The sequence below is a fragment of the Sycon ciliatum genome, chromosome 2, assembly GCF_964019385.1.
Source record: "Sycon ciliatum chromosome 2, ocSycCili1.1, whole genome shotgun sequence".
NCBI classification, from domain to species: Eukaryota; Metazoa; Porifera; class Calcarea; order Leucosolenida; family Sycettidae; genus Sycon; species Sycon ciliatum.
Genome location: NC_088644.1, coordinates 36163206 through 36190705, shown reverse-complemented (window position 1 = coordinate 36190705; position 27500 = coordinate 36163206). Strand labels below are relative to the sequence as shown.

At 46.7% G+C, this 27500-nt stretch overlaps 1 protein-coding gene across 1 annotated transcript in view; it reads left to right on the top strand.

The window, feature by feature from the left end:
* Nucleotides 1–23068, top strand: part of LOC135809867 (sperm flagellar protein 2-like) — a 54423-nt gene extending 31355 nt beyond the window's left edge. Inside the window, exons 34-55 of the mRNA XM_065323307.1 lie at nt 412–743; nt 5802–5929; nt 7370–7517; nt 8098–8235; nt 8581–8644; nt 9453–9505; nt 9650–9828; nt 10756–11035; nt 11350–11463; nt 11963–12175; nt 12488–12558; nt 13025–13124; nt 13638–13826; nt 14608–14781; nt 15368–15451; nt 17159–17209; nt 18294–18377; nt 19328–19369; nt 19931–19987; nt 20740–20814; nt 21463–21606; nt 22439–23068. Coding sequence (XP_065179379.1) covers nt 412–743; nt 5802–5929; nt 7370–7517; nt 8098–8235; nt 8581–8644; nt 9453–9505; nt 9650–9828; nt 10756–11035; nt 11350–11463; nt 11963–12175; nt 12488–12558; nt 13025–13124; nt 13638–13826; nt 14608–14781; nt 15368–15451; nt 17159–17209; nt 18294–18377; nt 19328–19369; nt 19931–19987; nt 20740–20814; nt 21463–21606; nt 22439–22531 — 2813 coding nt within the window. The 3' untranslated portion in view covers nt 22532–23068. The remainder of the gene's footprint in view (nt 1–411; nt 744–5801; nt 5930–7369; nt 7518–8097; nt 8236–8580; nt 8645–9452; nt 9506–9649; nt 9829–10755; nt 11036–11349; nt 11464–11962; nt 12176–12487; nt 12559–13024; nt 13125–13637; nt 13827–14607; nt 14782–15367; nt 15452–17158; nt 17210–18293; nt 18378–19327; nt 19370–19930; nt 19988–20739; nt 20815–21462; nt 21607–22438) is intronic.
* The last annotated feature ends 4432 nt before the right edge of the window (nt 23069–27500 follow it).

Here is a 27500-nt window from a genome sequence, read left to right as displayed (position 1 = left end):
GAGAGAGAGAGAGAGAGAGAGAGAGAGAGAGAGAGAAGGGGAGGGACAGAGAGAGAAGGGGAGGGACAGAGAAAGAAGGGGAGGGACAGAGAGAATGGGAAGGAGAGGAGGAGGTGTGGGAGAACTGTGAAAAGAAAACCAGATCATCATTGTCAAAGTGAAGTGGCAATATACATTCATGGATGCGATCAGTAGTTTTGTATCACCAGGAGCACAGCTCTCAACTTCAAATGACACATTACGTCTCAACTTTCCTTTTTGGATACTAGAGGTTTGACTCTCTTTGTCACATAATATGCGTGGAAGTATCCTTCTTTAGTTCATAATGGATGACATTGTATCAGCTGGATTACACTGGACCTTCTAGTCTTTACATCATAGTCTGTTCTCTGCTGTGTTTTCCCTGCATAGTACCGGAATCACCACCCAAGACACCAGTTCCAGAAAGTGGAGGAAAGCCAGCCAAGGGCAAAGGTGGCAAAGGAAAGGCCAGCGGCAAAGAGTCAGGGGCAAAGGGAGAGAAAAGCGGCAAGGCATCGGCAGCAAAGGGGGAGAAGAGTGGTAAAGCTTCAGCAGCCAAAGGAGGAAAGGCTAGTGGCAAGAGCTCTGCAGCAAAGGGTGACTCACTTGCACCAAACGCAGCAGAACCTCCCGTTAGCCGTGAGCCTACACCACCTCCTCAGCCTGTCAGCCATCCATTTATTGGAAACTACACGTTCTGTACTACAGAAAAACCAGACTTGGTGAGTGCACAGGCAGGTCGTCAATGCTTAACCCTTTGTCCTTTTGCCCAAAATATATGTGAGGGGTACCTACTTCAACAAATCCACTCACCATACCCAAGCAGCTGATATTTTGTATGTACACTTTATGTTTTCCTGAAAGCTTATGATAATTGTGAACTAAAAATGCCGTTTGGGTTGCATTCCTCAGGTGGGCGTGGCTAATCAAGAGTATCAAAAATGATTTTTTGGCAAAAATCGGCAAAATTCAAAGTTCAAGTTCTTTAATAATAATAATAAACACAGCTCGCATCTTCCCTGAACCTGTTAGACAGGAGCAGAGTCGACGCATCTGTCAACAGTGTCAAGCCAAGTTAGTCTATCTCCTGCAGCTTGGAGAGCGCTCTCCACGGAGAGATCCGCTGCTTTCAGGTCGTGCCGAATCGTATCTATCCACCGCAATGGCGGACGGCCACGGGTTTTTTTTATGTCGTTTGTGTTGATTGATAGCTCCAGTGCTTGGAACGAGGCGGATTCCGGACCCTCTCGCACCACATGGCCAAACCACAGCAGCCTGCGTCGCCGACATGTGGCACTAACTGGAGATTGTTTTGTTTCTGTGTATAAGTTGTTATTGGTGATGCGTTGCGGGTAGACAATCTGCAGCAGTACGCGTAGCTTCCTCCGTTGCCATTTGTCCAGTTTGTCGTTCAGCAATTTGGACAGAGTCCACAATCCGCAATTGTATAGAAGGATCGGCATTATGAGGCAGTTAAACATACACAGTCGGGATTGAAAGGAATGCCGTCTCCAAGAAATCGAACCAAACGCCCTGTTTGCTTTTGAGATTCTCATGTCCACGTCTTCTGCAGAGCCCAATAGAGAACCCAGGAGTTTGATAGATCTCCATTCGTTGCTGTTTCTTGTAACATGAACATATTCAGTTTTCTGTGTATTGAGCTTGAGGTTGTCTTCGTTAAATATAGGTTCACACTCAGCAACAAGAGCCTTCGCCTCATCGTCATTTCGGTTATGCAGAGTAGTATCGTCAGCGTACTGCGTTGTTGGAGCAGGCATTGGTGAGCGAATTGTGCATCTTTCCCTGATCTTGCGCATTGTGCCTTCTGCATATGTTATGAACATAATAGGGGACATCGGGTCTCCCTGGACCACTCCGATGTTAGTTGGGAAAGGGGGACTCAGGGAGCCACTCAGCTTGATCCTGGCTGTCGTGTTGGAAAGTAGAGACTTGATGGTTGTTGTGCTGATATCTGCTTCCTCTAACCTGTCAAGTGCTGTGGTGCGAATTATAGTGTCAAAAGCACCAGAGAAATCTAGAAGGGTGACGGAATATGTCCAGTTGCCAAGCAAGGCCCGCTCACACAGCGACCTTGTGTAAAATACACCATCAGCGGTTGAGCGACCTGGACGAAATCCAGCCTGGGTTTCAGAGACATAAACGGTGATGTCATCCGTGCTACGTTTAGTAATAACTGACGTCAGCACCTTTCTCACTACAGAGAGTAACATGATGGGGCGATAACTTTTCGGTTTTCCGAGTGGCTTGCCTGGTTTGTATACAGGTACTACCAATCCACTGCGCATATCGTCAGGGCAATAACCAACACTCTGTATTGCATTGAAGAAAGAGGCTAGCCAAGGACTGAGGAGGTCCTTAGCAGCTCGTAGCATTTCCGCACTGACTCCATCGGGTCCCACGGCGCCTCCTTTTTTTTGTTTACTGATTGCTGAAGTGACTTCTTGGGTGGTAAACGGCAATTCCTCATCATTGATATCTTGCGAGCCACGGAAATCACAGGGTAGGTCAGGGCGATGAAATATTGACTGGAAGTATTTACTAAATGTGTCGAGATTCCATTGAATGCTTGTCATGATATTGCCATCATCGTCTGCCAGCCGAACAGGAGGAGTGTTGGTGTTCGACTTCATTTGGCGCAGATTCCGGATTGCATTGTAATAGGAGCGTGGGTCAGGTCGTAAAGCATCAGTAGCTTCTGCCTGCCTTTGCCAGAAGTCGTCTCCATCCTGCCTCAGTATTTTTCTGATTTTGTGCTGAATACTGTTGCGCTCTTCTTTTAGAACTTTTCTTCTGGCAGGATCTGGCTCAGCATGAATGCGTATGTGGAGATCTTTTTGGTCTTGGGATAATTGTTTTATAGTTGGATTTGTGCTCCGAGTTGGCTTAGCACGCCGAGGTTGAATACCAAAAGACGTACATGCAGCACCATGTACAGTCGACACAAAACTGTTCCATAGAGTATCAATTTCTCCCTGCGATGACGGTGGTGGTGACGCTACGACGGGTAGTGACTCAGACAGAATACGTTGATATTGTTTCTGCGTGTCGGCAGAAGGCGGGTTATATGTTACAAAGCATCGGTGGTTGGCTTTTGGAGCATTGTTCGACTTCTTGAAAGAAAGTCGAACATCCGCGATTACTGGATGATGATCCGATCGGGTTATGAAGCCTCCGTATGACCGCGCGTTAGTGACAATTGACACGTCCGATTTCCGTACCATGATAAAATCTATCATGTTCCTGACTTGATTCCCATCGTTATGACACAAGCCATCAGCAAACCACGTTGCACGATGCTGCATGCGGTGCTTGAACATTGTGTTAACTAGTAGCAGGTGGTGTATCTCACAAAATTCAATTAGACGGCTTCCATTGTCATTACTCATTCTGTGTTTTGAGTACATTCCTACTGGGTTCGATGAGCCAGCTGGCGAACTGCCTACCTTGGCATTCATGTCACCCAGTACCCACAAGACGTCACGACGATTAACATTTCCAACAGCTTTGCTCAGCAAAGAATAAAATTCATCAGCCTCAACAGGGTTAGCTGTGGAACGTTGTAGGGTAGGAGCGTAGCAGCAGATGGTTGATACCCCTCTACTGTTACGACTTCCAGTTAGCAGTATCCGCAGCGAAACTACTCGGTTCGAATAGAATTGGTACGAATCGATATTTCTTACAATATTTTTATTGACGAGAATTCCTACTCCAGCTCTGGACGAAGTGCCTCCAGAACGATACAATGTGTGGCCATTGTCCAACACATCGATACCGTTGCCTTCCATCCATGTCTCAGTCAGGCCGAGGACGTCCAGGCGGTAGGTATCAAAGTCCTGAATAATCTGTTGTTTTTTGATTTTAGTCCGCAGCGAACGAACGTTGAACGTGCCAACACGGCACGACGGCGCTCCAGCTCTTTCATGTCTCCGGTGAAAAACAAGCCCAGGCTTCAGGCTATCACTACTCATTTGTCAAAAAAACTTGGCTTTCCTATGTATAAATAATGTGCAATTTGTACAAGTGTGACCTGGAGTAGCACCACTGGCATGTTGGACAAACACAGAGCATTAGCCAGAGGAGCGACAGTGGCGACAGGCTCGACATTTCGGCCCCGTGTGGCGACTCTCCTCGCTCTGCGCGGCTGTCGACCATGAGTTTGACGCCGCGCAGGTGACGGAGATCTGGACCTCTCTGGGATTGAACTGCGCTCCCGCTCCACGTGCTGCGGCACTCTAGCTGGCCCTGCTGCTCCACAACGGGTAAGACACGGCGGTGGTACACTCTCCTCACCACTCGAGTGCTGTTCTGCCGATCCTGCACTCAAATCGGAGTGGTCGACATGTCCGACAGTTGGGTCGACGGCTACATCATAATCCGCGTCGTTACCAAAATCAGAATCAACCCCTTCAACTAAGGCTTCGTCCAGTTCGTCCTCGTCATCAGAGGACATAGGATTGTCGCTCGGGTCACTCCAGCTATCCTCAAACAAGCGCTTCATCTGCATCAAGCGACCTGCGTGCTGCCATGTCGGAAATTACGGCGCAAGCAAACTTCGACTTTGATTTCCTGAAAATTTTCAAATGGCAACTAGCCCCAGCGACCATAGCATAGGCTGTGTGCACGTGAATTTTCATGTGGATCGGGTGATCCGCGTAGCTTCCAGGTCGCTTTGAACATGCGTGGGTTGAACCGTACACAGGTGTACGGTTCAAGTATGGGCGAAAGGACAAAGGGTTAAGCATTATTTGCGTACCCATTGATTTCTGCTGCTGTAGCATTGATATCACTAATATTAATAATGAAATTGCATTTAAAATACAAGCTGAGAGCGAGTGGACGGCTTGTGTGCTCCAGACGGCAGTCGTGAGTCAGTCAAGTGTCCGTCAGTCGGCAGGAAGGGCGAACTCCAACGCGTGGAGCAGCCATCTTCTTCTAAATTGCATATACTCGTCTCTGATCTTAGCTAAGTGCGTTGGGTCGCAAGTCTCCGTGGCAGTATGACACTGTAATGGGCTTTCTCCAAGTTTTGCTCATTGTGAGTGGTTTGCTCATTGTGAGTGGTGATCTCATTGTGAGTGGTGATCTCATTGTGAGTGGTGATCTCATTGTGAGTGGTGATCTCATTGTGAGTGGTGATCTCATTGTGAGTGGTGATCTCATTGTGAGTGGTGATCTCATTGTGAGTGGTGATCTCATTGTGAGTGGTGATCTCATTGTGAGTGGTGATCTCATTGTGAGTGGTGATCTCATTGTGAGTGGTGATCTCATTGTGAGTGGTGATCTCATTGTGAGTGGTGATCTCATTGTGAGTGGTGATCGTACAGCAAACATGCCAAGGTGTAGCCTGCAGAGGAAGTACAAGTAGCTCAGGCGCATGGTTTTGTTGTCAAATGTGGACACTTTTTTGTGACATTAGCAACAGTTGTTCTACGTACTTCAAAGTATGCGTGGCAACAGCTCAAATGAAAATGCCTCCGATTTTTCTGTACAATTGTTTGGCCAAATTTACTCTTTCCATTCCTTTCTTGATTTTAATTTCCTTACCACTGCTGGCAATAACTAATGTACGTTAAATTGAAGTGTACTCTGTTTGATATGATACAAATAGGATTCACTGGCAGCAACGGCAACAGCAGCAACAGCAGCAACAACGAACAAACAATTTAGTGTATGCTGCTTTGTTCTCACCACTATTGCTTTTATGTTTTGTTTTGTCCTCGGCTTTGCTGCACCATTACACATGTGGTTGTTACTTGCAGGCACTCGTGGATCTGCTGCTCAATCTATGGAGAGATATGGAACAGAAGTACTATGCTGCTGTAGAGTTCGCGTTCCAAAAGATACGCTTCCAGCGGGAGGCAAGCGTGCAGAATATTTTCGAAATGAGGTGAGTACTTGGTAGGGGGAGAGGGGGTGCAATGTGGGGAGGGGGGGGGGGGTGAGTACTGGGTCGGAGGAAGGAGCAGGGCGCAATGTGGGGTGAGTACAGGGTCGAGGGAAGGGGAGGGGGCGCAATGTGGGGTGATTACAGGGTCGGAGGAATGGGAGGGGCGCGCCAAGTGGGGTGAGGGGTCGGAGGAAGGGGGAGAGGGGTGCAAAGTGTGGTTACTACCGGGTCTGGGGAGTGCAAATTGGGGTGAGTACTGAGTCGGAGAGAGAGGGGGGGGGGGGAGTGGGATTGCAGCCGTACCAAGTATAGCAACGAAGGGTATCGGAGAAGAAGGGACAGGACTTGTTGCAGGAGTGGATGGTTAGAGGATAACGCTGTTTACTGCTTCTCAGGTTTCTTCTTTTTCAGAGTTCAGATGGGCAAGATAACTTGTCAATGGGATATTCGTAAGGACCTTGAAAATTTGGTTTCGGTCATGAATATGGAAATGATGTGACGATTAAGCTTTGCCTCCCTCCTCCAATGTGCCCTGCCCTTTCTCCACAAACTACATGTATGAACAAGTGTTCTCGAAACTGAAGCAAAAGTTACTTCAGAATGTAAACAGTAGAAGTCAGACGACTCTGTTGTGCCATGTGTCCTCTTTCTGAGAGCAGTGCTTTTGCTACCGTGGCGTGGCTACTTGACAGCATTGCTGGATAGTGAAATATCTTGATTAAACGTCACGTTGAGAAATACGCCTGTTTTGAATAGAAGCCTGGCCAGCCAAGGACTCCCTGCATAAGCCTGCTTCTGTGCCGGCGTATGTACCACATGTAGATATGCCTTGGGTCTGTACAATTATAGAATTTCATAATTGTATTTTCCTGGAAAACTTCATAACTACCGCAAAGTAGAGCAAGAACGTCCCCCCCCCCCGCCCTCATCTCGTCCTTTCGTGGTCGTATTGCGGAGGTGATGTCCTGTCTGTACATTTTGTAGGCCATACAACACGAACCTCGTACACACATTGCGCGTTGTGCAGTCAATCCGTACTCAATTTATCTTAGAGCGGACACGAGCTCCACACAAAAACCTGCTAAGTGTGACCTTAGTACGCTATGGTTCTTATTTCACACCCTGCAAACTTTGTTGCACTCTGCCATACGATTATCCTTTCCCTAGCTGTAAAATCAAGGTGGGGTGCTCACGGCATATGTCTACTGTGTACTGTAGAGGCAGAAAATTTCGTCGGTCAATAATTTCGTCCAACTCCAAAGAAAAGGAGTTCGTCCGGTTGGAAATTTCGTCCATGGGTCATAAGAGTGTATAGAAACGCTGGACAAATCGATATTTGTCCTACATTTTATTTAGTCCAAAAGCTCCTTGGACGAAAAAGACGAAATTAAATTCCAGACGAATATTTCTGCTTATACAGTATACTGTTTGATTGGGCAGGTCTAGGCTACTCAAGCGGTTTCAACTTGTCGAGCAAGAGGACCCTGAGTATCTGGACGTCTTCTCGGCGGAGCTCCTTGCCATCCAGCTGCTGAGACGTGCCAAGGAGGCCGGCATTCAGAAGAGCGACCTGCACTTTGCAATACAGGTAAGAGACTGCGCGCGTGTGTGTGTGCGTGCGCGCGTGTGTGTGCGTGCGCGCGTGTGTGTGTGCGTGCGCGTGTGTGTGTGAGTCATTGTGTCATCGTGCTACCTACAGATGCACTGTGTCCACTGGTGGCTTTAGTTACTGCACAACAGCATCACCAATTCACCGTATCGTCTCCTGGAATGATTTCATGCTGTTCATGTATGTCACAGATCAGCATATATTATGGTTACATGGTTGTTCATTCTCTTATGGTCACAGTCATGTAGATCATTGGTTGCTATGATACATACTCATGGCCGCCTGACTTTTGGTTCTGTGAATACACTTTATATCATACACACGCACACGCACACACACACACACACACACACACACACACACACACACACACACACACACACACGCACGCACGCACGCACGCACACACACACACACACACACACACACACACACACACACACACACACGGGCGCTTGCACGCACAAGCCAAAAGCTGCTCCTCCTGTATTCCGATGTTGCGTGGATCTACGTAAATAAGATTCATTTTCATTGTACATGTATATCGGCTGCTTTGCAGGGCATTGCTGCAGACCTGCTCACTTGCTGCGATGCAACAGCCAAGAATACTCTGGGAGATATTGCTGCCTGGAGACGATATGCCTTTGTTGAAGATGGAATTGGATACATATCGAACATCTTCATCAGCTTTATGCAGGTATGAAGGTTGCTCTTAGCCGTTTGTTGACCATCAAAATTGTTCGAGCTTGTGTGGTAATGGTTTTTTAATTGTCCTTGAACTAGAAACAGATTTGGAGATGGAAAAATGATAGGCTGCAGGGGAAAGGGTATAAACATTTGAGTTCAAACTATATTCACCAGCTCGCTATTCATCCTTCCCTGCCATGCATCTCAGGAATGCATTTCATGTGTGGTAATTAGTCCTAGTGCCTGTACAAGGTAAGAACGCACGCCATTTGAGAACACACGCCATTTGAGTGCTGCTTTTAGACTCTATGCTCTGCAGTCAAGTATTCCTGTTTTTGTTTTTGTTTTGTTGCAGGCTGAGTTACTGAAGTTCCAGACCACGTGCCGCATCATGTTTGACTACTACAACATGCTAGAAGGTAGGATATGCCAGGGGACTCAAAGCTCTTCATGACAACGTAGACACGCCAAGACTGTAACGGTGTGCAGTCTTCCTGCCGTCCGTAGTGCAAGATGCCATGTCAGCATTGGTGTGCGTCATGGTTCTGTGCTATCGTCGATCTGGCGCCTTGCATGAGTTCAACAGACTGTAGCATTACATTTTCAGATTTCTGTGATCATCTACCAGGTCTCTAATTGAGGCACTTGATTTCGGTTGCTAAAGTGCCATGTAATCTCCTTGCATTACACCATTCACGGTTGGTTACAAATGGTGCACACACGAGGAGTGCGGAGAATGGGGGTAAGGGTTTTGTTTCTATGTATGCCACGTCAGGGGTTGGGGGTAAGGGTTTTGTTTCTATGTATGCCACGTCAGGGCACGTCAGGGCACGTCAGGGGTGTCGGAAGGTATTTTAAGGTGGTACGGTCATCCACCTGAACTACAAATTACTCGTGGGGTTGGGGTGGCTTCTCTAAAAAAAATTCAAATTTAGAGCCCAAATCAGTGCTTTTCATTGATTCACGGGTTGGTAGCTGGGGCACAGAGTGGTACGGTCAATACAGTAGTGACCGTAGCGTGTCCGACGCCCCTGCACGTATAGTCGCCATCTTCAACGAACTTTCAAGAACTGGCATAAAACAGTATCGTAGACGTTGTGCCTCACACGTTCCTATTCCAATGACAATAGCTCTTGTGGGGAAGGTCTGACAGCCGCATCAGGCATAGAAGCAGCTCGCTATGATGGGATCACCTGAAAACCTTTGTTCTTCCCTTCTTTTTTTCAGGATTGCAGCCAAGCAAAAGCACTGAGAAGATACACTTCCTGCAGTTCCTCAAGGCAAGTATTAGCCGACCTTACCAATTATTTCTTATTCTGGTATGCAGGCAATGTGCCTTGTTCATATAGCTGCAGTTCCCTTCATACTTGTACTGCTTCTGACTGAAGGTCTATATTGGTGTGTTGTATGTGTTGTGTGTTCAGGTTCCTACAGCCAAGGTTGCAGTTGGTCTGATTCTACCAGAGCATGCCGACGATCTGGTGCGCGAACATGGCGGCGTCCAAGCTGGTACACTTCCAAGTGCTGTACCTGGCTCCTGTCCTGGTGTTGATGCAAGCGCTGGTGCTGATCGGCCTAGGGACAAACACAGTACCAACAATGTGTGAGTTTGTGAAGCGTGTGTTTGTGTGTGTGTGTGTGTGTGTGTGTGTTTGTGTGTGTGTGTGTGTTTTGGTTTGCGTGTGTGTGTGTGTGTGTGTGTGTGTGTTTGTCATTTCGAAAAGCTTTGTATTGTAGACCAAGCTTGAAAGTGGCGGTCAATTGTTCAGTCCTAAATGCTGTTCAATGGTGCAATCCCATCACAACGTTGCTATGGCTTCTGCTATAGCATCGCTAACGTTGCCTCTGGCGATGGACGTCTTAAGATCTAAAGGTGTGTGTGTATGTGTGCCTGTGTGTGTTAGTGTGTTTGTGTGTGTGTGTGTGTGTGTGTGTGTGTGTGTGTGTGTGTGTGTGCGCGCGCGCGCGTGTGTGTGTGGTTGTGTCCCATATGGTGCAGTGGTATGTGCAGCGATTTCCAATCGAGAGGTTGCGGGTTCGATTCCCGACGATTATGGTCACACACGTCTTTCTTCTCTTTCTCAGACTCCTCCTGACTTTTCTTTCATTCTCCTGGGTGGTTACCAACAGCCAGTGCATGCCGGAGTATGTGGTGTGATGTGTGTGCGGAAAAATATGAAAAAGACCAAGAAGTAGAGATTCACTGGCCAGAAAAAGCCACTCCATGGCTGTGTGGTGTAGACCAGGCTGAAAAGTGGCGGTCAATTCTTCAGCCTTGCAAAATGTTGAATGGTGCAATCCCAGTACCAGCTGCTATGGCTTCTGCTGTAGCATCGCTATCATCGCCTCTTGCGATGGGCGTCAAATGGTCAAGTGGTCAAATGGTGTGTGTGTGTGTGTGTGTGTGTGTGTGTTTGTGTATGTGTGTATGTGTGTATGTGTGTGTGTGTGCGTGCGTGTGTGTGTGTGTGTGCATGTGTGTGCGTGTGTGTGTGCTTGTGTGTGTATCTGTGTGTATCTGTGTGCTCAGACTGACGTTTATCACTCAAACAGGTTCAGTGTACAGCACAGACACATCCGCACAAGAAGGACAGCAGCAGGACGTTCCGGCGTCTCAAGCATCAGCTGCAGCAGCAGCAGCAGCAGGAGAAGCAGGTCAGGTCGGCTCGACACCAGCAGCAGCTGAGTCTGCAGCAAGTGAAGCTCCCCAAGTAGCTACTTCCACTGGGCTTTTTGGTGAAGAGCCCCAGCCAGCTGATCGCGTGGTACGGGATGTGGGTGCCCAGGCCGAGGAGCAAGTACAGATTATTGTAAGTGAAATAGAGTGCCATAGTACCCCATACAAGACATATACCATGACGTCACTCACTATAATACAATTCGTACACGGTGATGTCATTCACTCCATACACTGCATATACGGTGATGTCATTCACTACATACAGGTATACATAATGCTGTCATTCACTCCTTGCAAGGAATACACAATGATGTCATTTGCATACTAATAATTATGTTGGTTGCACTACTACCCAGAAGACTGTCGTTACAGCAACCCAATTCTGAACGTCGTCCTTCTGAATAGTTTGCAGTATCACGTTTGATATGATATGAATTGTTACAGTACAAGCGACTGGAGGAGAAGTACAAGGCGCCAGCTGTGGTTCATGCGCCCCCAGTTGAGGAGGTCAACGAAAAGAATCCGAAGAAGAAGGAAAAACCGGCAAAAGGTGGCAAGGTAAGGAAAACCGGCAAAAGATGTCAAGGTAAAATGTCCCGAGAGTGCAGACGCTGGTTATTGGCAAGTCCCGTGTGCAAATCATATTTTCCATGTTTCCACAGATTGAAGTTATTCTCTAAGGAAAGTTTCCATTGTCAAAAACATGGAATGATTGCTGCCAATTGTTTACTGAATATTGAAGTAGTTCAAAGCAGCCATATCTTTACTTAACTCATTGGACAAGTGCCACTGTTTCGACACCATACCATAACAACTAATTGATGCATTGGTGCTTGCAAACTCTGTCCTGTGGAAATAGAGAAGAAAAGAAAAAAACATGAAGGGGGCAATTTGACCAAGGAATTCTGCTTGGGAGGTTTGGGAACTTCCAGTAAATGTAGCAGGGAGTTGCATCATATAGAGGCGGAGTATTTCAGCATAGTTATAGTCCTCACCAGTGAGTTATGTCCAGGCGGAAACGCATATTTGTCTCCTTTTCTAATGCCATTGGCTGTAGGGTGGCAAGGCAACTCCCGCTAAGGGACGGAAAGGCGCAGAGTCAGCTGTTCCAGAACCGGCTCCAGTGGATCCTGCTGCAGAAAAGAAGGCCGAGCGCGTTCGCAAGATCCGCAAGGAAGCCCTCGCCAATCTGGAGATGGAGAAGGAACGGTGCATGGAGCGCCTCTACACCATCCAGAGAAATGCGTCCACGATGATGCAGGAGCTACAGGTACTGTTCAACAAAATACGTGCGCCAAGTGATTAAGATTATAGCGACTTAGTCTTAGAGTATGGACACTTCCTAGTAGGCCTCTGGCTTGCTGGAGCTCTCCAGTACAGAAACTGACATGTTTCTTGGCCTTTACCTTCATGGAAATTTCCAACTGATAGAAATAGAAAGCATCGGTACCAACGTGATAATGCATCTCACCTGTTTTTAATGTTGTGGAGTAGAGGTGGGCCTGAGTCGCTCGGAGTGTTGAGCGTTTCCGCCTATATATTTCACCCCTTCTGTGTCCATTACTGTCCTTTCCCAATCCAGGAACGAACGGAGAAAGTGTACACGAACATCGCTGAGTTAGCTGTACAGATGAGAGAGGCGAAGAAGAAGAGGTACGTATTTTTGCATCTCTTTATAGAGCTAGGCATAGTTGGCCCGAGATAGGGCAGACTTGTACCTGGATGGGGCATGATCGTACCTGGATGGGGCATAATTATACCTGGATGGAGCATGATTGTACCTGGATGGGGCATGATTGTACCTGGATGGGGCATGATCGTACCTGGATGGGGCATGATCGTACCTGGATTGGGCGCAATCGTACCTGGATTGGGAGCAATCGTCCATGGACGGAGCGCAATTGTACCTGGATTAGGCCTAATTGTATCTGGGCTGTTCAGACTCATACATGGATGGAGCAGATCGTACATGGACGAACAGCATTGTACATTGAAGCTAATCTAAACTGAGATAATGCTTTACGGGTGTGAGCAATCCCAATGACGCTACTTGCAGCATCTTCTGTTCTTCCCTTCGTCTGCACTACTTTCACTCACTTATCTTTACTGATTCCTGCAGTATAATGGCAGCTATGGAACTGGTTGAAGACGCCATGGAAAGGCACGAAGAGTTCCGCTTTGCAATGGACATTACAGAGACGGAGCTGAATATTCACGAGGTACGTTCCTGACTACATGATGCCGATAGATTCACATCCCCCATAGTCAGTGTTACTTCGCTGACCGGGGGATGACAGCACTGATTCCTTATACGGGGCAATGATAAGTGAATATTCTTGCTGTGAAATTATTTATCTGTTTATTTATTCCACATCCTCAGATAGAATTTAGTCGCCACTAAAAAGGAGAGAAGGTGAAGAACAACCATGGCTGAAAATCCCCAGTGAGAAGTAGAAATATAAGGAATATAAAATGGAAAAAGGAAAGAATGTAGCAAGAAGGGAACTGGTTTAGTGCTGAAAGTGGAGCGTTAAAGTCTCTCACACATATCATGAACTTAATGACAGAGGAAAGAACAAGCAGCTCGGCGAAAGCAGAGAAACAGATTGACATCCATTACTCGACCGCAGTGAAACATAATATGCGCAATGCTGGGCATCGACTGGATATAAGTGCTGTAACAAGGCGTATAAGTTTGTTCTCTGTCTCTGGATTGAACTGTCACTCGGCAGGATCGGATTGTCGGCCATGCATCACCGCCCCACGCAGCGCCGAGTTTGTGCGAGCGTGCTGTGCCAGGTGTACCACTGGCATGTGACCTGGAAGAGTTCACTGATGAGATGTTTGCCGAGCAGGACCAACAGCCCATGCTGTCTGGTGATGTCATGGACGCGCTGGAGCGAGACGTGTGCTGCACGGTGGTACGTGTGGGCAAAGCAGAGACTGTTGTATTGTTTGTGTGGGGGGGGGGGGCATTTTGTGTGTGTGTGTGTGTGTGTGTGTGTGTGTGTGTGTGTGTGTTGTGTGTGTGTTTTTGTGCTTTTGGGTCAAAGGAGAATGTTGCGTATGTTCGCGCATCAGAAGGAAGTGCTGCATGCAGTGTTCGCACCCTTGTTTGCATCTCTCGCTGTTTGCTGTCTGTATTTCGGTTTGTATACTGCACACTGGAATAGTGGAGCGAAAACAACGAACAGTGCCCAATGCACTAGTTTGGAGCAAGTTGCTGACTGAATTAAAACCCACTCTGCACAGAGAATTGCATTTTTCTCCTTCTCTCTCTCTCTCTCGCTCTCTCTCTCTCTCTCTCTCTCTCTCTCTCTCTTTCTTTCTTTCTTTCCTTCTTTCCTTCTTTCGACCTGCCTGCCTGTCTTTCTTTCTTTCTTTCTTTCTTTCTATCTATCTCTCTATACCTGCCTCTCTCCCTATCTCCCATCTCTCCAGTTGTGTTCTCTAAGCACAGTCTACCCTCGTTAAGTCGCACCCTGACCCTGGAGACAAAAACTGCAGGGCCTAAACATTCAAAAGTACATCTACATGTATATCTGTTCGCATCACGAATCTGCACGAGTGCATGACTTAAATTTAAAAAGAACAGTGTGATGGATCACAAGTAGACTGCTTGCACTGTATCACTATGTCAAGAACAAGCAGGAAACCAGGCAATAAGTTTTTTTTCTTGTTGGTTTTTACATGTCGTCATAGCTCCCAGATGACGGGACCACTCAGGACAAGGATTGGCGTCTTAGAGCACTGACCATCTTGCTCTCTTCAGTCAAGCCACTATCACAGAGCCTTCTCCTGCAGTTGGCTGACATGCTGAAGTCCGAAGACAAGGGGAATAGTGGGTACATCAGTCACGCTGACTTTCTCAACAGGGTAAGACATGGATAACGAATACTGTAAACAATATTATCGATAACCTTCTCTTAGTACTCGCACACTTTGCCTGCCTCTGTGCCTGCTTAGTACTCGCACAATGCATTGCAGCCGTTTAGACATCAGGAACATCAGAAAGCTTTCATCTTCACCCTAATGATGACCGTTTAGACATCAGGAACATCAGAAAGCTTTCATCTTCACCCTAATGATGATGATGGTGGGCCATGCTCGAGTGAACACTCTAAGTGGCGTATGCAGCGAAGAGACCGTGTCGAGTGTTCGAGTTGAGGGACCCTGAAGTATTATCGATGTGCTTAGAATCGGGTGCAGTTGAGTTGACCAAAGAGATGGTAACTGCCTTCTTCCAGGGGGCAACGACTTGAAAACCCTTGCAACACAACGGCTTCGAACCAGCAAGCATTTTCTTCAAGAACACTGAACAAGCCACTCCACCACAATGCCCCACTTGCTCTGCTGAAAAGTAGACAGACGTGGGAGGGAATGACCTGATACACCATTTGAACAGCTCTCATGCACAGCGGATTGTGTTTTTGTTTTTGTGGGAAATTGTATTTTTTTTCAGTTCAAGGAGTGGCTTGACGGAGAGCCCGATGGGTTTCTTCATGCTCAAGATGATGACATTGACCGGATGTTGGATGTCACAGAGGTAAGTGCAAAGCTTTGGTGGCTTGTACAGCTAAAGTTCATTCCGATTAACCCTTTATGTACCGCGCATCTAATGTATGCGTAGGGTACCCCTCGTCAATGATGGACCTATAGGATAAAATCTAGACGCATTTTGTGTGTGCAAGTTATGTTTTTCTGAATCTATGGTAATGAATGGGTCCATTTGTCAACATATTGTAATCCAGCATGCAACTAATAGTAGAGGGCATACACGGAATACCCTATTATGAGCCAATTGTGCGTAATTCTGACAATTGAGATCGCTACATTTGAAATAAAGTATAGTCGTATCAGGGACGGCCATTGGGACGCACAGTGACAGAAGGATACCACAGGCACGAGTTGCATGCATGAACAGCAACAGAAGGGGCGGAAAACGGATGTATCGTCTAAATACCAGACGCAAACAATTGCGTCAAATATTCAAATTATTGCAATTATTTCAGATTTGAGATATGTAGTTTTTGCTGATCTACTCACGTCGACCGAGGATTGGTGATTGAGAAGACAAGAAATAGGTACTAGGGTATGACCTCCGCCTACCGTGGTGATTTTATGCCATCGCTGCCCTCCCTCTCGCTGCTACTTGGAGAGCGAATGCTGTGATGGCTTCAGCGATGAAAATTGGCAGTTTCGATTCAGATCCTGAGGAGATATCGCTACTTCAGCTCTCTCCAGGTGTCTACCACGACTAGAGGATGTCTACACTAGCTGGAGAAGGCTATATCTCTATTAGCAGCAGCGTGACGGAACGAAAACACGATCGAAATTGGCAAAATATATCGCAGAGCGCTGCATTTGCGAAGCGCACTTTTCGCCGCGATCGGTCTCCATACTTTCAAATGGCGACCTACCCATATCATACATCAAAATTTTCAGTGGGATCTCAGCTGTCCACTGCAAAAAACCGCGAGTGAATCAGAGAAAGGACGCCGCCGAACGGCGCGTCCAAGTGCGGCGCGCCGAACCGTAAATATTTTTACGGTTCGAGATGGTCGCGGTACATAAAGGGTTAACGGAAACCTGTGCTGTTAATGCACCGCGGCTCTTCATAGCTGTGGTGATGTTACTTGACTAATTTCAATACCATGTACAGTCGTGTTCACTGAAGTCTGAGCTCAGGGGTAAGTTTCAGAACGCTGCACTGCACCAGAGCGCCTACATGTCCCAGTGTGTCAGGTGAGTGACTGTACATGTCAGTACGGGACTCATCTAGTTGGATTTCATTGAGCAGCACTGCCGTGGCTCTAAAACATAGGTCATGTTTTGTTGCATGCTTGCCATTCTCTCCTTCTTTCTCTCACTCACTCTCTCTCTGTCTCTCTCTCTCTCTCTCTCTCTCTCTCTCTCTCTCTCTCTCTCTCTCTCTCTCTCCCTCTCCCTCTCTCTGTGTCTCTCTGTGTCTCTGTCTCTTTCTCTCTCCCTCTGTCTGTCTCTGTGTCTCTCTCTCTCTCTCTCTCTCTCTCTCTCTCTCTCTCTCTCTCTCTCTCTCTCTCTCTCTCTCTCTCTCTCTCCTCTCTCTCTCTCTCATTTTCTCTCTCTCTCTCTCTCTCTCTCTCTCTCTCTCTCTCTCTCTCTCTCTCTCTCTCTCTCTCTCTCTCTCTCTCTCTCTCTCTCTCTCTCTCTCTCTCTCTCTCTCTCTCTCTCTCTCTCTCTCTCTCTCTCTCTCTCTCTCTCTCTCTAACAGTTTCTGTTCAAGGCACTGCACAAGAAGGGCAGGCTACCCTACATGACCATGGTAAGTTGATATCAGCAATGCTGTGAAATGTGTGTGTGTGTGTGTGTGTGTTCCCGTGCATGTGTGTGTGTGTGTGTGTGTGTGTGCGCGTGCGTGCCGCATGGCCTGCAACCTTGAACCTTCTTGAGTGTGACAACCCATCCCAGTGACTGAAATGTGCATAGCATGCACTGCTCTATATATGTGCACTGGGTGCCGGCAGCACATCCAGTACCTGGAGTAGCAATGGTCTCAGTCTTTGAGGTCATGCTAAGCAATCCACCGACATGGTTATATAAACAGTAGCCAATGACTTCATGTAGTGTATATCTTGTTGTATATAGTTGTACCGTAAAGTACCGCCAGAGCGCCCCACCATCTCGTCCTTTCATGGTCGTATTGTGGAGGTCATCTCCTGCCTGTAGGTCATGCGACACGGACCTTGTACACATATTAGACGTTATGCAGTCAATCCGTACTCAATTTACCTTCAAACGGACACGAGCTCCACACAAAAACCTGCCAAGTGTGACCTTAGTATGCTAAGGTTCTCACGCCGTACAAACTTTGTTGCAACAGCCTTACGATTTTCCTTTTCCTGGCTGTAAAGTCAAGGTGGGGCGCTCTCGCGAGACGGGGCGCTCTGGCGGTACTTTACGGTACTTGTAGATGATTTGATAAGCGTATCATCTACACGCATACTCTTGCACTCTTATCACCTTCACTGGTCGCCATTTTAGTTACCTACCAGAAACCCAAGAATGCAGAAACACACAGCTACACACACACAAGACTGAGGTAGAAATCACGGTTTGCACACCGGGGTCATTGCGGATCAGTGCAGATAACACACATCCAGCAAAACCTGGTGTAAGCGACCTCTGGGTTTAGCGACCACCTGCTCTGAACGGCCGTCTTTCCATGCACCGACAGTTCTACACAGACACTGTGGGACCTGGTTCTAAAGACCACCTGGCTTTAACGACCGCTTCTGTTTGCACAGTGGGGTTGTCCCTTAAACCAAGGTTTTCCTGTACATGCACATCTTCAACACAGGGAAGAGGAACACATTGGATTTCTGTGTCGTGTTCGGTTTGTTGCCCAGATTTTGCTTCTATGCAATGCATCAACTCCTCTGGAAGGCTTTGTCAATATGCTGGCCGTTTCGACAGGGAAGAAGATTGACATGGTAAGGTAGAAGGGCCTCCTATTAGAAATGATACCGTAGTGTAAAGTCCAGTGCATCATCGCTCATCCATGCCCTAGTTATCCGTACTTTCACTAATTTACTATCCAGCCGCTCAAGAAGACATGTTCTACGAAAGTAAGGGAACTCTGCCGTGCTATCTGTGCAGGACGTCCGCTGGAGCTGTGCACGCTCACGAACGTCTGTTGTAAACTGCAGTAGCCTTTTTGATAAAGCAAAACCTCTGCATAAAGTCACCCTGTATGTAACATACAAAACAGAGAGGTGCAACATACAAATGGATAAGAAGTACTATTTTTGATGGCCCCGCAGCATGCAATACCAGTCATTTGACCTTGGATGTACAGGATCTCAGCTGTAAAGTACCAGGTACAGATGTTTACAGCCTGTGTTATACTGAGGTCTCACTGTGCAGAGAACACCCACATGCAGGAGAATTAGTAGCAAAGCCAGTAGTTCAGTATAACAACACCAGGATCAATTCAGTATGTGTCGGCAACACGAAGAAATGGAACTTAACAGTGTGCTATACCTATGCTAGAAATAGGGGAGGACGAGTATTTCTTGTAGGCTTTCGGGTCAGAAGCTTCTCAATGCATGCCGCAAATCATGTAAATATGCCTGAAAGGAATTCTAACACGAAAGAGAATATTGAGTCTAGACTACTGTCGGAGGCTGTGTATTCATCTAGGTTGTGCTGGTACAGCTGAATGCCGCACTGTTATTTACACCTGACTTTATGAAAACCCCGCAAAACATGATTATGTACATCACATCCAGATTGGCAGTGAATAAGCTCTTTTGTATGCTAACACGGACACCTGGCTTTTACCTCAGATGACGTTTTCCAATGTGATGCCTCAAGTTTCCGTGTATCTATCCATAGGTTTAATGTTTGGTTGCTCTTCCGCATATTTTCCAACCTTCCCCAGTACGATGATGCTGCAGAGATTCCCCTTCTCAGTATCAACAAGGTAAGCACCGTTTGCTGATGTGTACTGCAAAGTGGTAGTCCTCATCAGTGGCATTGCTCTGTGCTGATTCTTGATCTAGACAATAGAACGAATGGATTTGTCTTACGGCGAGTGCTGAGCTTAGTTGCTGTTCACACATTCTCACACTGAGAGCCAAGGTCCACCAGAAGACTGAAGAAAAAGCTGAATGGTCACTGCTGGGATGGCAATGTGCCGTAGCTTAGTGGTAGAGCTTCGTTGGCCATGGGCGAGGGTGGCTGGTTCAGGTCCTGGCGGGGGCAGTCAATTAGTTCTTCAGACTTTCCGTTTCAACTTCCTGTAACTTATGAATATCGTATAGAATGGTTGGCTATCTTCTTGCAAAACCCAGTGCTTGCATTTCGTTCATACTAGACGTCTGTCCGGGTATTTCTATGTACATCAATATGAAGTCTGGATTGCATGCAGATGGTCCATATTGAAGCTCAGGCCTGTATTTAAAACAAGCTTCTATGCAAGACATACAGTTTAAAAAAAACGGTGCTTGCACACTATTGGTGTATTCTTGCTATTGATTTCTAGGTGATCACCAACCCGATGATATCAACGTGCCGTGGCGATGATCATGCCACCAACCTTGTAAGTGTTATCATCGTCCTTAAGCCTGGGTCACGCTAGAGCTAAGGTCCACCAGACGTGTGAAGAAAAAGCTGATTGGTCACAGCTGGGATGGCAACTGTGCTGTAGCTTAGTGATAGATCATTGTTGGCCATAAGCGGGGGTCCCTGGTCCGGGTCCTGGCTGGGGCAGTCAAATTTCTTCAGATTTTCTCGTTTCAAAGTCCGGATTTTTGTACGATGCTCCGACACCCACTCTGGCACGACATCAGCCGACTGTGCCGGAGGAGTAGGACTAGCTGTTCGCACACAATGATGAGCAATTTCGCTCGTCGGCCTGTCTGTTCTCACATACACACTTGGCACCCAGCAGTGCTAGACCGTAGTTGAAACTAGAGTGGAAATGAGATTTTCGTTTACACGAGCTACATGGCCAAATGCCTGTAAGCACTAGCGTGTGGTAGTTATCCAGTGCAACCAGGGCACGGTCTACACCAACGCTCTCTGCTGCCATCGTTAAAAGCCGTCAGTGATTGGTTAGAGGTCCACTCCACCACCGGCAAGCACAAAAAATCGGACAAGAAAATTGTTCGAAATATTATCAAAACAGTCCTAGAAACACACGCAGGTTTGTGCATAAATATTGCGAACTCTACATTGCATTAGAACCGGCGGACTGAATCGCACACAGAGAAACACTCCTTCTAATTCCATTAGTATGTCCTGCATGTATGTCCTCACTTAACCTTGTGTGCTGTGCTGTACCTCCTGCAGTCTATGGAAGACTTCAAGCCGGAGTTGAAGGACAAGGCTAAGAAGTTGAAGGGCATCCCTGACGAGATAGTGGAGGTCAGCTGGTGGATATGGGCACTGTGATGTTGATACTTTGATCGGTGTAATGTAGCAGAACTTCTAGAAATGTTATGTAACATCTTCAGATACCACCCGACTTGCAATATCAGCTGATCGTCTAGTTCGTTGTAATAATGTGAAGGCGTGAGTGCTCACAGTTGCCCTCACACCCAGAGAACACTGTCATTTCTGTGCATGGTCTTGATCTAAGGGGAAAGGAAATGTCCCGTGGTGAACCTATCGATCAGAAGAGATACTGTCATAATTACATGGTCTCTATGTACTACCGGTATCTAGTGGGTTGAGAGTCTTATCACTGGCCTGCCAGGGGCGTGGGAAGGTGTTTGAGGGTGGTACGGTCAGCCACCTGAAATGCATTTTACTCGTGGGGATGGGGCGCCTCATTTGAAAGTTTTCAAATTTTAGAGCCAAAATCAGTGCCTTAAATTTATTCACTGGGTACCAGGGACACATAATGGTATGGTCAAGACCTGTAGTGATTGTAGCGTGTCCGATGCCCCTGCCTGCAGACTTTTAAATCTTAAATTTCATTCAGGTCATGTACACGTTTATGTTAGGAGCAACATTGGAGCTAGTACATACTATAGATAGCATGAGTATGACCTGTATTCTGCACTCCTCCAGGCGTATGAAGAAGCTCAGAATCGTGGTAGGCTCAGATCATCGCATGGACATTCAAGTCTACAGAAAACGGTCCCTCTCCGCGATGTCCTCACGCATGCGTCCATCAAGGATTTCCTGAGTAAATGCCGTGCCCTCCTTTGGCTGGTAAGGGAGTTCGCTTTCAATAATGTCACAGCTTCACGTACTGCCTTGGTGTACTATTGTACACACACACATAGCAGCCAAGTTTTCCGCTTCTGTTCCCTGAATGCTTAGGTACACGTTATATATGTCGTCTTTTATTATCATGTGTGACGATGATGCTGTGCCAAGTGATAACTATGCAGTATTAGACTACGGAAGTTGAACATACCTTACTGAACTGGTCAGGGGTCCACACTGTTACTACACATGTATGTACATGTGTATGCATCTGATAACAGCACAAGTCTTGGCACACGTATGCATATGTGTATTCACTGGTGATGGTCAATAGTCTCTTTGAACTGTTTCAAGTGCCCGTCAAACTCCCTTGAACCCAGGAGTACCTTATCTTTTCTAGCAGAGTAGGATCAGGTCCCACAGCTGCAAAAAGGTGCTCAACATCAAAGATGGAGCAATGAAACACAAATCATGAAGCGATGGACAGCCTAGAAATTCGTTGTTACTCCGAGTTGCGTGCAAAAGCACTCAAGTTGTCTGATGGGCGCTTTTGCAAGAAACTCGGCGTAACAACGAAATTCTCGGCTGCCAATCCGTTGATGACTTGTTTGTTTTATCCTTTATGAATAAGGACTTAGTTGGAGGCAAACATATCATCACATGAAGAGACGAAGCCAGTTGTGAAACTGGTGAGGCCTTTTGTACCATTACTTGTCGAATGGTACGAAAGGTCTCTTCGTATCCTTTATAACCGTAGATTTCCAGTGACAACTTAAGGCGATTGTTCCCAGTGTCAGGTAAGTTTTTTCTTCACTCATGTTTTTTTCCCATGCAGCCAACCAAACTTCCGGCAACAGCAACTGAAGAAGAAGAGCCCAGTGAGCAGCAGTCCACCCCGGCCGGCATCCTAATGGCGGTGCCTAACTGATATGTAGCTAATCAACTCTGCTTACTCGTCATACCGTTGTGTCAGCAGCAATGTCTCAATACTTAAATGTTTTGTGGGTTCTCCAATGCAGGTGGAAACATCTTGCCATGTGTTGTTGATTTTTATATATACAAGATAAGTCCTTTATTTTACGAAAACGAATTTTCTTTGCATGTGTTGCATGTAGGATATCGGTAACTTTTAGTCATATTCTATTATGAGATTATTCTTCATTTCTTTTTAGTCGTATTTCCCCTTGCATGCACTGGATGTATTGGAGTGTGTGTCATATCCATGATTAATACTGAATCTGAGCTCACACTGCATCTTAGAAGCCACCATATGCTGGCCAACACATGGTTAAAACAGTCATGGGTGCACGACACTACGGTACGTGCACTGGGTGTGGCATTTCCTCTGAACCTCCTATGCAGGACACGTCAATGATGCATGTCGGTTTGCATCCACCCGTGCTGTTCGGACAAGAATGCTTCAATTTGCCCTATGACGTTTGCAATGGATCACATTCTTGAATCATATTAGGTCACAAAAGAGTGTGCACATCAAAGCATACGGGAAGTATCTCGGCTCAGAAAGGGAGCAAAAGTCACCACGCAGACACCATAATAATTATTCATTATTATTATGTATGATACTATGCTGGGGTATGAGTCTTTCAACATAATCATAGACAATGGCCTTATTCTCACATACAGCATGGCTGCAAGAGCTTGGTTTGGCAGCTTACTGGGGATGGTGTAGACTGTATGCATCATTACACAGCTGTGTCTAAAAAATCCCCAAACACACGAGGGCAAATGGCCCTACTATACATACCATAAAATGGCTGCCTTGTTGGTGTATGCACGGGTGTGTGTGTGTGTGTGTGCCCGGGTGTTTGTGTGTGTGTGTGTGTGTGTGTGTGGTGTGTGGATGTACATGTATGTGGTGAGTTTGGATACTTTTTTTAACTTTTTTTTTGTCTCCACACTTTCCTTCTGTGTACAAACTGTGAAGGATGTTGCCAAACACTGGCCATGCTAAGCAACAGACAACTTCCCCAGCAGCAAGCAATGAGCGGGTGCATAGCGTGGTGCGTGACATCGGATGTTCACGCGGAAGAGTATCTAGTGTCTTTTGCAATATGTGCCTACTTCCTGTGTCACTCACCCTCGAAATGAGGATAGAAAACAAAGAACGCCAATGACAGCCAATGCCACAATATCCAAAAATTGATCCATCACAGGCAGCAGCTGGTAACACCAAGAACAGTATACAATTTCGCCGCTCCCGCCGGATGTTGGAAAATGAGATCTGGATCAATGCTATTGGTATAACATCAGTACACTTGCACAATCCTCTTCAACAGATCTTCAAGAACATGTGTCTGAGAGTGTTCCTATTTTCTAAAACGTGTGTGTCCAGATACGAACTACGTGCACATCACTGCATCAGTATGCGGATGTTACTTGGCAGCAGAGTGAAACGTGATCTGTGTTTCTGCTGATTCTGAGATCATTTTAATTATTACCCAAGACACTGACTTGAAGTACTCGTACTTGAAATCAGGTGAAGCCAGACATCTCGGATTCGGGTTCAGAAACTTGGAGCAAATAGGCAATGTCTACAACATGTCATGTTACCTGGCAACCACACATGCCCTGGAAGACCTCCCGTGCTAACAGGACCGTCGGAAGCAGTTTTCAATCGGCCCGTCTTACCATAGCCTTTCATACTTTGTGTATAATATGGCGGAGACATAATTATGCCCTGCTCAGCAGTACACATGCGTTGGTAGCTGCAATTGCAAAGTTGGTCCGGTGCTAACCTGACCAACAGGACCGGTTCCGGCGACTCTGGCTAATGATACCCGGAGGCTACCGGATCACACTGCACACACTGTAACTGGAGAATGCACAGCATGGCAGTGTCCCATTGCAGCATGACGGTGTCCCATTGCAGCATGACGGTGTCCCATTGCAGCAACACACACGTGTGCGTGCTCGGAAAGAAGGGGCAAGGCACAGCACGATGCCAGGCAGAGTGTTGGGTATTTTGCAGTTTCAGTTTTTCCGCAATTTGAGCGTCACTGTGCGCCACCAGACTCTATTGTTGGTGTCATAAACTCGTGTGCGAAGGTCTGATTCATACACAACACACCAAGTTGAAACCGAGGCGCAAGCCGAGTTTCAACGTAGGCTTAGCCTACGTTAAAACTCGGCTTGTGCTGCGGCTTGTGGTGGCCCACGTCAATTCTGGGTGCTATTGTAGCATGCTAGCAAAACTTAAAGTATCCAAAACCAGGCTCTTTTATGTTTGGTATCAGTGAGGTGCACAAAATGAACAAAAGTCAGGCAAACTATTTTACGTGCTTTTTGGTGAACACAGCTACTGCCAGAAGGGAGCAAACTGGAAAGTACGGTCGAAAGTCGAGTCCTATAGGCTATACCAGCTGTTTCTGGGTGCTTGCCCATGGACAAGACGTATGTTGTTCCTTTTTCAAACTAGGCGCCTGCACATGCACAGTGAGTCAACTGCCCACCACGAGTGTGCACAAGTACTCTAGTGAAGTAGGCTACAGCATTTTCACAGGCACAGCAATGGACTCAGCAGGCCAAGTTGTTGTGTGCATACACCTACAAGTATTCTCTAACATGTTTTCTTTCTATTCCCATAGCCCAGTGGACGGTGTAGTTCCACTTACTCAACATCTTACCCAGCACATGGCAGACATGGTGACTGACAACTAACTTCCCAGTCTTTCAGGATGTGCACACCACAGTGCTAAGCTACACCAAGGAGGAGGAGGGGGGGGGGGGGGGGATCTCTGGCTGCATGGCTGTGTAGTTATGGAGGCCATGGCGCTCTACAAATTCCTGGCATATCTACCGTACGTACATCTACAATCATGCTTTGCATTCTCTAGACCTGGGCCCGGCTCTATCCTAGCTCCTAGCTCCTAGGCTAGATGCTGTATTCATAGCTCGGTAACTCAGCGACTAATATCCATGGCTGTCGATCTATTTTGGCTGCATGCGATCATTACAGCTGAGGCGGTGAGAACTGAGAAGACCGGACGCGGCGGCAACACTCCATTGTATGATACGTTGTACACTGATCATGCAGCTCAGTCTTGGCTTGGCAGACATAGTGCGACACGCGGCTTCGACCGGTTCCGCCAATGCGTTATTTTGTCGGGCACTGGGCGAGCGCAAGAAATGAGTATAATTATAATTATCATACACGACTCCGACGGTCGAGTTCCGCTCACAACGAAATCAATAAAGAATGTCTGTATCCAATTCCAACACAGTAACAATGATACTCATAGTAACTATCACGTCAAACAATCTGCCTACGGCTCCGCGTTGCTTACCTTTTCGTCCGAGAGGAAGTATAGTGGCACCAGCTGCTTGAATGCCGGCCATTGCCGGGCGGGGCATTTCTGCAGAAAGCGTAGATCTACCATCCCAGCACGTATTGCAGTATTTGCGCTCTATCAAGTCTATGTGCTCCTCACACAACAGCAAACTCAGCTGAGGGTGCCTCGGTTCTGAACAGTCTACATATACATGTACCTGATGTACCGGTATGCCCAAATAGTTGCATTCTAAAGTAGGAACGGAAGTGTTTGATATCCGAAACTGCCACTTCCCACGTCAATGTGCTTCTTCTTGGGAGAATTAGGAGGCAACATTTTGATTTCGTGCTGGAGAAAAAGAATGATTTCCTGCGTGTCGATCAACATATATCTGCATCAGGAGTGCTGCTAGCTGTGTATGTCGTGAGCTTTTACGACTTCTGAGTCCTGGTGTCGCAAGTGCAAGCGAGAACCATAGATCTACGTCCATAGCGGCATAGGCATAGGCGCCCTAGGCATAGGCATACTGCAGGCGCAAGGCGACGGTGCGGATCACCATGGTCACAACGTGTGCAAATCTACGCAAACTGGTGTCCTCGCTCGGTGCTGCATGCTAGATCATAGTAGACATAGATGCTTAGCTCGGTTCCATTCGCAATGTCATCTACATAACATTTGTATATCTACAATCACCCAATGCTGTATACATGTACTGTACTGACCTAGACACAAAGGTGCAAGTGCGAGAAACCCCAACAAGCGTGACATGTGGACCGATGTGGTGCGGCAACAAGAGACAACCAATGCCAATGGACATATATAATCATTGAAACTGACGAGTTTTTGATGACCTACATACATGTACCTAGATGTACATGTAACAGCCGTGTGAATCTAATTATTTGCTTCGGTTTGCAAAGGTTGGGTTTCCTTCAAATCCTTGTGTGGGTATACAGCTTCTAAAACCTTCAGCAATCTAGCACTGCGTACACGTGACACAATCGAAAAATAATCGTCTGCACGACATCCAGCCTTTCAGGATGCTCAAACAAATGACTAGCAATGGACGACTCATACTTATCAGAACTATTAAACCTCAGAAAAATCAGCATTTGCGGTGGACACGTCCGATATCAAAATGCTGTATACTAGTATACATGTATTCACACAAGGAATTCAACCTTTGCAAACAGAAGATTCACACTTTGCTGTTGGGTGGGTCGTCAAAAACTCGTTAGTTATGTCCATTGGCATTGGTTGTCTCTTGTTGTCGCACCACATGTCACGCTTGTACTACGTTGTAGTGGGTTTTCTCGCACTCGCACCTTTGTCGGGCTTTGTGTCATTATTGCTAGCTATGTGTATAGTTTAGCTGTTCATTTTAGCTATTACTAGTATTAGTATCTTCTTCTTTACCTGTCTGTCATGAACAATACAGCGAAACTATCGTCGTGTGATCCTATGCATGTTACTGCAACTAGTTAGTCCATCATTGTCATCAACTAAGTGCAGTTCTGTAGGATACCGGCGTTCGGTTTGTTGCAATTCGTCCTCGGGAAGTGACAGTAGTTTCCCCTTCATATTTTCATTTCTGATAATATTGAGCCT